The sequence below is a fragment of the Papaver somniferum genome, unplaced genomic scaffold (genome assembly GCF_003573695.1).
Source record: "Papaver somniferum cultivar HN1 unplaced genomic scaffold, ASM357369v1 unplaced-scaffold_81, whole genome shotgun sequence".
Taxonomy (NCBI): domain Eukaryota; kingdom Viridiplantae; phylum Streptophyta; class Magnoliopsida; order Ranunculales; family Papaveraceae; genus Papaver; species Papaver somniferum.
Genome location: NW_020651082.1, coordinates 6,974,676 through 6,982,958, shown reverse-complemented (window position 1 = coordinate 6,982,958; position 8,283 = coordinate 6,974,676). Strand labels below are relative to the sequence as shown.

At 35.8% G+C, this 8,283-nt stretch overlaps 1 protein-coding gene across 1 annotated transcript; it reads right to left on the bottom strand.

The window, feature by feature from the left end:
• Positions 1-3,874: 3,874 nt before the first annotated feature.
• On the bottom strand, positions 3,875-7,747 carry LOC113345610 (protein FAM133A-like). The gene is made up of 6 exons (XM_026589378.1): positions 7,459-7,747; positions 5,639-5,711; positions 5,496-5,558; positions 4,483-4,527; positions 4,338-4,394; positions 3,875-4,252 (listed from the first exon to the last, which is right to left on the bottom strand). Exons 1-6 carry the CDS (start codon positions 7,674-7,676, stop codon positions 4,160-4,162), a joined length of 549 nt encoding a protein of 182 aa, XP_026445163.1. The 5' UTR covers positions 7,677-7,747; the 3' UTR covers positions 3,875-4,159.
• Between the last annotated feature and the right edge of the window lie 536 nt (positions 7,748-8,283).

The window sequence follows — 8,283 nt, the reverse complement described above, 5'->3', positions numbered from 1 at the left end:
AAAAAAAAAAGTAGGGGGTTTAGTACTATTTTATTTATTTGTTACCTTGGTGATGAATGTACGAAAATATTTAAGATTTTAATGTAATCAAAAGAATGTGTTCAAGCAGTTGGTCTGGACCCTGACTCTAAGTTGAATACTCAGATGCAAGCGTCTGTATTAAACATAAATTGTTGTTTGCTACCTGGATTTTAACTACTCAACTTAAAAGTACGAAGGTTTCAACTTTCAGCTTATAATAGGGGAGTCATGTATCATGGCTCAAGTCATGGGACTCAACTTCGTAGAATTTTCCTGAGTCAAGAAGACTTTTTTTCTGTAGACGGTGCAGGGGACTGCAGTCATTTTTCACGTGTTTTGCCTTTGTAATTCACAAAATTGGTTAAAAAGATCAAAATCAACAATTCCTTGGTGAAAAAGACATCTAGGTTTTGATACCGTTTAAATGGACAAAAATGTTAAAATAGCCAGAATATAAACAGTTTCATCCTACCCATTTTCAAATACTTTTTCTTATTTTTAATTTACATCAGGATGCATCCTCGCTATTTTTTAAGTTTAAGCCAGGATGAATCCAGTTTCATCCTTGCTATCTTTTATTTGTAATTTTCTACTTTTCCAAATATAAGCAACCAATAATTGTTGAGTATGTTTTTTCTTTTCTTTTTTTTATTATTTAAACAAGAGAAATAGAAAACCTGGCGAGATTGGGGTATACCCAGATTAATTGGGATATATCCATTTTATTCCTATACAAACTAGTTGACATACTAAAAAACCATGCCGACTGAAACTTGGTTTTGAAAATTTTCAAAATCAATTCACCCTATGAGGTTCATCTGTGATGAAATCGAAAATCAAAACAAAACCAAAAATCCAAATCAAAACAAAACCAAAAAAAAAAAAAAAGTGGCTACCGGATTTGAGATTGGGTATGATTTTGTACTCAATCTCAAACCGAGTACAAATTCATACGCGGTTTGAGATTGGGTTCAAAATCATACCCAATCTCAAATCCCTTATGAATTCAACATTTTTGCTAAAAGACGGCAGGGTAATTTTTGTCGACCTTGCCAACTAATACTAGTCGGCAGTTTCCTAGGGTGAATATCACACCGACTTTTCATCTCTGAAATTAGCATTTACAGGGTCGGCAAGGTATTCATCCTCATACCTTGCCGACTATAGTTTAGCCGACATGTTATGAATTTAGTACCTTGCCGACTAATCATGCATCTGTAACACCTTTCTCTGTATTGCGAAAATCCTATAGTCGGCAGGGTATTTTTTTGTCGACCTTGGCGATTATAAGTTAGCCGACAAGGTAAGAAATCAATACGATGCCGACTAGTGAAGCATTTACAACAGTCTCCTGTGTGTCAAAAAACAAAGAAGTCGGCATCTTCTTCATTCGAAAACCTTGCCGGCTGAAGTATAGTCGGCATCTTCTTCTTTCGACGACCTTGCCGGCCAAAGTACAGTCGACATCTTCTTCATTCGTCGACCTTGTCGACTTTTCATGGTTTCAGAACTGAAAGTGTTGATTTCTTCTATAATTTTGAGTATGATTTTATACATCAGCTTTGCAATCTCCTTCAGAGAAGTGTTTGGGTAGTATGCTTTCATTTCCGTTGCAAAAACTTTTTTCAAAACAATTTTTTCATCAAAAATCTGCCCACATGAGTTCAATCAGAAATATAATTTCATAACTTAAGTTTTAATCTACTCATAAGTTTTAATCTAAATTCGGTTAATTAACCTAATCAGAATTTTTAGTGTTGATTAAACAAGGTTATATTGACCATTTAGAAAATACAAGGTTAAGAGGTGGCTTCTTTTACTTCAAAATGACCTAACTTTTGTCTCATTAGGTATACCCCAATTAATTTGGGTATACCTCAATCAAGCTAGGATAGAAAAGTGAAGACTTCTTTTTCGAACAAAAGCAATCGATATATTACAAGTGAAGAAAGTTTACATCATAAGCTAAGTGAGGAATTAACATCTCAGGTGGATGTAACCACCATTCCTCACAGAGGTGTAACCTGCGAACTGCTTTAGCTAGAGCATCAACAGATTTATTTGCACTCCTATTTACATACACACAAGACCACCCAGAATTATAATGTTGATTATACAAACTGACACACCTATTTAACAGAGAATTTGATTGCCAGGGAGGTAGAGGTAAACCTGCAGTTACATAGAGAACTATATTTTTACAGTCAGACTCAAATATAACCCTATTTCACTTCTGATTTACAGCTCGTAACATAGCTTCAAGAAGAGCCCAAGTTTCTGCTTGATTAACATGGACAACTCGCTTTAACATTCCTTTTCCTGCAATAAATGCTCTTGTAGAGTTTCTCAGTATCATAACAATTCCATCTAAATAAATTTCTTTTCCAAATGAAGCATTAACATTCATCTTTAATGTGTCTGGTGGTGACGGAATTGAATGATACACATGACCTACAGGATGTCTTAAATGTCTAGTGTGATGAGATGCTGAAACAGTATTTACAATATCAGTTAAATACTTGAAAAGTGGATATAACACATAGTTAACATTTAGTGTAGCATGTTGAAAAATAACTTGGCACCTAAACTTCCATATGTGCCAAAGGATAGTTGATATTGCATGGATATATGGAGCTTCAGAAGAAAAGTGAAGACTTGATTTAAGTATGTAATCCACTTTTACTCACAAAAGTAACGATAACGGGGTTAAGTAAACGGAAGTGATAGACACACCGCGGGTTGGATCCCGCAGTGTGCACCGTTTAAGAGTGAGAGAGTGGTTCCCTGGCCCGGTGATTTAGCAGGGGGTGGGTTTAGTGTGGGTCCCACCCCCACTCTCTCACTTTCTTTTCACGAAACAACCCTCGGGAACCAATCCGCGGAATATAAATCATTCTCGTTAAGTAAATCATTAGTTTTACTTGTTTGAAATTTAAGATTGCAAAGCACTAATGACATGTAAATTCCGTAAATCCCAAAACGTTCCTGGAATAAATCTAACACTGAATGGAAATTTTTTGATGTTACTAAAATTTTGTCTTATATGAATTTTGATACTCTTCCCAACAACCTGACGCCCATTAGCAGCCTTAAAAATTCGGCCTCCCTAGAATACGCCTTTCCTGTCCGATTTAAAGGAAATGTTAGAGAAATCTCCAAATGTTGCTCCATGGTTGTAGAAGGATTACTAAATCTGACAGCAAAGATTATGATCTGGAGTTCTTATTATGAGATTTTGAGAATTAGAATACGTTATTTTATTACTAGCCAAGTCTACAAAAGTCGACAGCTCTTTTGACCAAGAAACCACTTTGTTATCTATTTAAGAAATGATTGTCTAAGCAAGCGAATTTTATTAGTTAATCTTGTCGTGTAAAGTTTAAACATACAATTTTTAGCATAGGATTAGGGGACTAAACACATATTTATAAATGGATTAGCTTTAGCTTGAATCAAAACAGTGGATGAATAAAAGATTAGGAAAATCAGCAGCCCCCTTAAAACACGTTTTCTTTTGTTAAGCTCCCATGTCGTCGGTAATCTTAGCTAGAACAACAAAGTCAAAAGCAAGAACTTGCACCAAAACCACCACATTGATTCCCAAGCAAGAGAAAGAGATGAAGACTCTCCATTTCAATGATAAGATGTATGCATGTGAGATTTGGATCGAGGTTGGATAAATCGATAGATCTTTTGACTGGAGAGTCAAAAAAGCGACTACATAGTCTTCATTGACACAATTTAGCACAAAGGATATGAACGCCTTGTGAGATGAGTCAGAAACAGCAAATAGCATCCTAACATATTGCTAGTTTAGCTTCTTGTGTGAATCATGCTCACACGTTCATGAAACTATTGAACAACTAGATTGACATTTCAAGTAAGAAATATTCTTCAGAATGTTCTGACATAATATATATGTAGCACAAAAAACAGTAAGTTTATCTGTCTCCAAGATGTTTGTAACTCGAGCGCATTACAGTAACTTTCATTTCACATCATAGATAAACAAAAACATGTATTCCTGACAAAATCACCTAATCATTAAAGGAGAAACTGATATCCACTTCGCAGATGATCCATGCTTATCGTGTTTAGACAATAACCAGTCACATCACCAAGCAACTTGCATACAATCTCAGTCGTAACTGGCGTTCAAAAATTTAAGCAACTCATTGCGGTTGTTTTCTGCCAATTTGTCCTCCTTCGACTTGTCAAGTTTCAACAAAATCTAGAGAAAACGATCAAAACAGTTACCAAATTGCACTTGTTTTATAAGAAGGATAATACTGATTTTTTTTAATGTCCACGGTTACCTTTTTCCCAGATACAGCACTTCGGCGTACACCGTCTTCTTTGTCGCGTCCCAAGAACTGAACGAACAAACAAACAACAAGATCTAAGTATACAAAGAGAAAAATCCTTTCTGCCAAACTAAAAGAATGAGTGAAGAAGTGTTACCTTTGAAAGCTGAACAGGGCTGCTACTCCTCTCAGCCAGTGATTTCTATATAAGGCTCCAACCATAGCCAGAAAATCCCCAAAACAGAACCAACAGATAGACAAACCCACCAGTTCCATTTATCAGGTTCCAGACCCCAGCTCCAATATCGAAGAGCCAATCCAAAGACAGGCAACAGAAAACATAAGCATCTCGAAAATCGATAGAAAAAATTATACTTGAAAGCTAGATGATGTCTACAGCATGATCAAACGATGAGGCTATCATATAAGAAAACTCCTGGACGACGAATCAAAATGAACATGGCACTTGAAAGAGTTTACCAGAAATCCTTGGAGACCAAGATTCGTGAAGAGATGCAATCCTAAACATGTCGGGTGTGTAGGGTGATGCATTTCAGTTATATACACGTGTTTATTTTTAGTACAATCTTTTTAGTGTACTCTGATACATTTTACTTACGACATAAGTAACGCTTAATCAAATTTAACTACAGAAAGAACCACATATATGAAATGTATGCCCACATCTAATGAACGGACCATGACCGTTGAGTGTGAAGCCCACATGCCCTACACACCCGACATGTTTAGGATCACTTCCCTACACTTCAACAGGTCTCCTCCTTCTAAAGGTTTGCGTAACACTTTTTGATGCAATATTTTCTACTATGTCCTAAGGTTCTTTACATAAAGAATATCTGGCCTAAACTAACATGGATAGGAAATCTAAGTTGCGCACTTCAATAATTTGAACATGAAATATCAAGTCCTGATAGAAAGCTGGGATGACTTGGGAGGCAGTGATGAGTGCTTGATCCACAGCAGCAAAATAAACAGATCAAGTCATACTAACTTAGTAAGACTGGGGTCTCGATGCTCTAGTTGTTGAAAGCTTTCCAGAGTCCAGATAGAATTTTCAAATATAAGCATGTAGTAAATCTGTTGTATTTCATGCAAGGCATGTAAATACATGTAAATACTAAATATCCAATTAAAAGGGAAGTAGCCTACCTCTTTTGACTTGTGCTTATGACGTCTATGCCGATGTGACTTGCTTTTATCTTTCTCCTTGGACTAGTAACAAAAAACCAACCTAAGAAATCCGAGGTAATCACAAAAGACGAGCCCGAAATTAAGAGGTGTCAAAGAGCTACCTTCTTTACTTTGTCATTCTTTTTGTGTTTTTTTCTGTGATAGGATGCCTCGCCCTCAGAAGAACTTGTAGAACTGCAACTCAGAGCCACAAAAATAATAGATCAACTAGATAGCCAAGTACTGTTAGTGCTTCTAAATGAAAGAAAACGAAAAAGATTTCCCAATGAAGATATAATGGATAACACTAAATAGATGGACACAGAACATTTACACATATTGGGCTTTCTACAATTAATACAGCTATTTGTTACTATACGAGTAAGCATTTACACGCGCACAAGGTTTTAAAAAGCGAAAGCATGGAGCAAACCGCTCTAGCATCAAAGCATAAAGCGTCTTGCAAGCGTAAAGCGAAAGCGAGCTTTGCAAAATATATAACAATATACTCGTATATAAATAGAAAAGCAAGAAGTTGTCAACATGATAAAAGAAAAGTAAGAAGTTCTCAACATGACAAAAGGAGCAATTAAACTAACTAAAGCATATTGGCATACTGATACTGCCTATTCTGTCCAAAAGCTATTTAAACAATACTAGCCACGAAGAAGCGACAGAAGAAGAAACGTTTTTAAATGAGGGAATAAAAAAGATATTAGTATTTAGTTAGAAAACAGTAAAACAAACCCTACTGGGCTTTGATTGTTACTTCCAACTATTATGGGTTTAATAAACAAATAAGTTGCGAACTTATCATTATAACAATTTTGAAATTTCCAAGTTTTTGTTTGGTTTTTAAGTTGCAAAATCATCGTTTGTACTTTTTAAGTTATCATTATATTCGCTTCCTAGTCAAGGCATAATTATTCATTTCATCTATTTAGCAATGTGTAGTCATGTCATCCAATAGTTTTCGAAAACAGAGTGCAGCCATCGGTGCAGGGGATATGCAAACTATTAGAATACTAATAGATGACATGACTATACACTGCTTGAAAGTAAGTGATGAGATGAGTCTACCAAAGGGGATGCCACAAATTGGGCTTTCTACAACTAAAACAACTATTCATTGTTATACGAGTAAACATTTACACGCACAATCTAATATTTCATTACAAAGATAAGACAGATGAGGCGACGAGCTATAAGAAGTCATACAAAGATAAGACAGATGAGGCGACGAGCTATAAGAAGTCAATCAGCCAATAGAAAGTGATTGGGAAAAGGATTCATAACCGGAGGCGCGGGAGTTTGATGACAAGCTGAGGAACTACCTCCGGGTGGTACTATGGCCTGTAAAGATGCTAATCCAATTTTCTATGGCAAGTAGAAACTAAAATCTAATTTATATTTTAGATGTTAAGAACCTGATAGTCGCTGAACTAATACACTTTAGTACTAAACCGATACTTAAATTGTGACCTAATAATTCAGGGGGCTATAGGTATGCTACTGCATTGTTCACCTTTCTTTCATAGGGTTTTGGCTTCTGTACCGCTCCTATGTGAGAAAAGTATATACCTAACAGTGCTAGAAGCAAGCAAGATAAAGAGCCTTTCTAATGGACCACCATCACCACTTATACTACTATTACAATGCAATGCAATGCCATGACCCTTATTCTGCACAAGTTCAATACCCATTCGAAAGCCCTAGCTAATCAATCATATTGCTTCCTCTCTAAAATACATTACTAGATTCAACCCCTGGTTGATTCCAACCTTAATAAAATCCAATCTAACAGTTCAAAAACTAAACTTTTATCATAAAAATAATAAAAAAATTCTGTAAATCATACGTAAGGTTCAAAATTACTCTAAGCATACATAAAATTAGAAGGGAAAAAAACCAAAAATTTTATCAATTAGATTTTGAAGAAAACCTGTAAGAATCGGAAGAATAATCATCAGAATCGTGATGCTTTCGTTTCCGTTTCGTTCTGGAGCTACTACCACCTTTGCTGCTGCTGCTGCTGGTCTTTTTACGGATCTTAAGAGATTCTTCTCTATCTTTTCTACGGCGTCGACGACGGCGTAAATCACGAGAGGAAGAAGATGAATCTGATAACGAAGAAGAGGATGTAGAGGAGGAGGCGGCCATGATCGGTTGATTGATTTTTCAGTTGGCTCTGCAGGAAAGAAAGAAGATGAAAGGAAGAAGAAATTGCTTTGTTTCTGTGAAGACCTAGATAGAAAACAATTTATGATGTCACGACTTTATGAAAGAAATCTAACGGCGGATAATTTGTCTGACGTGGTTACTATCTTAAAGAGTCAAAAGGAGCATCTATGTCCACGTCAACTATCTGTGACGTGGCTACTATCCTAGTTAGCAATTCGCGGACGCCTAACGCCTGGTTGGGATAGTTCATATTCGCTAAAAAAAAAATCGGTCAATAGTTCGTTATTCGAAAATAGTTCGGAAGGCATACATACATCTATAATTCTTTTTAAAAACACGAGTTCGATACTAAAAATTCGATACACGTATAATAACAAATATCATTACAATCCAAGATTGCACTAGTTCTTTCTTTCACATATAAATTGAAAACTAAAATCTTACAACATTCGATTGTGCCTAGAAGGGTTCATCCTGTTGTTGTTCAAAAGATGAGATGAAGCTTACAATTACATAAGTTGCAACATACATACATATATCTGATGTATACAAAAACAGTTAAGTTACTGGTAATCTCCCCCTCTTT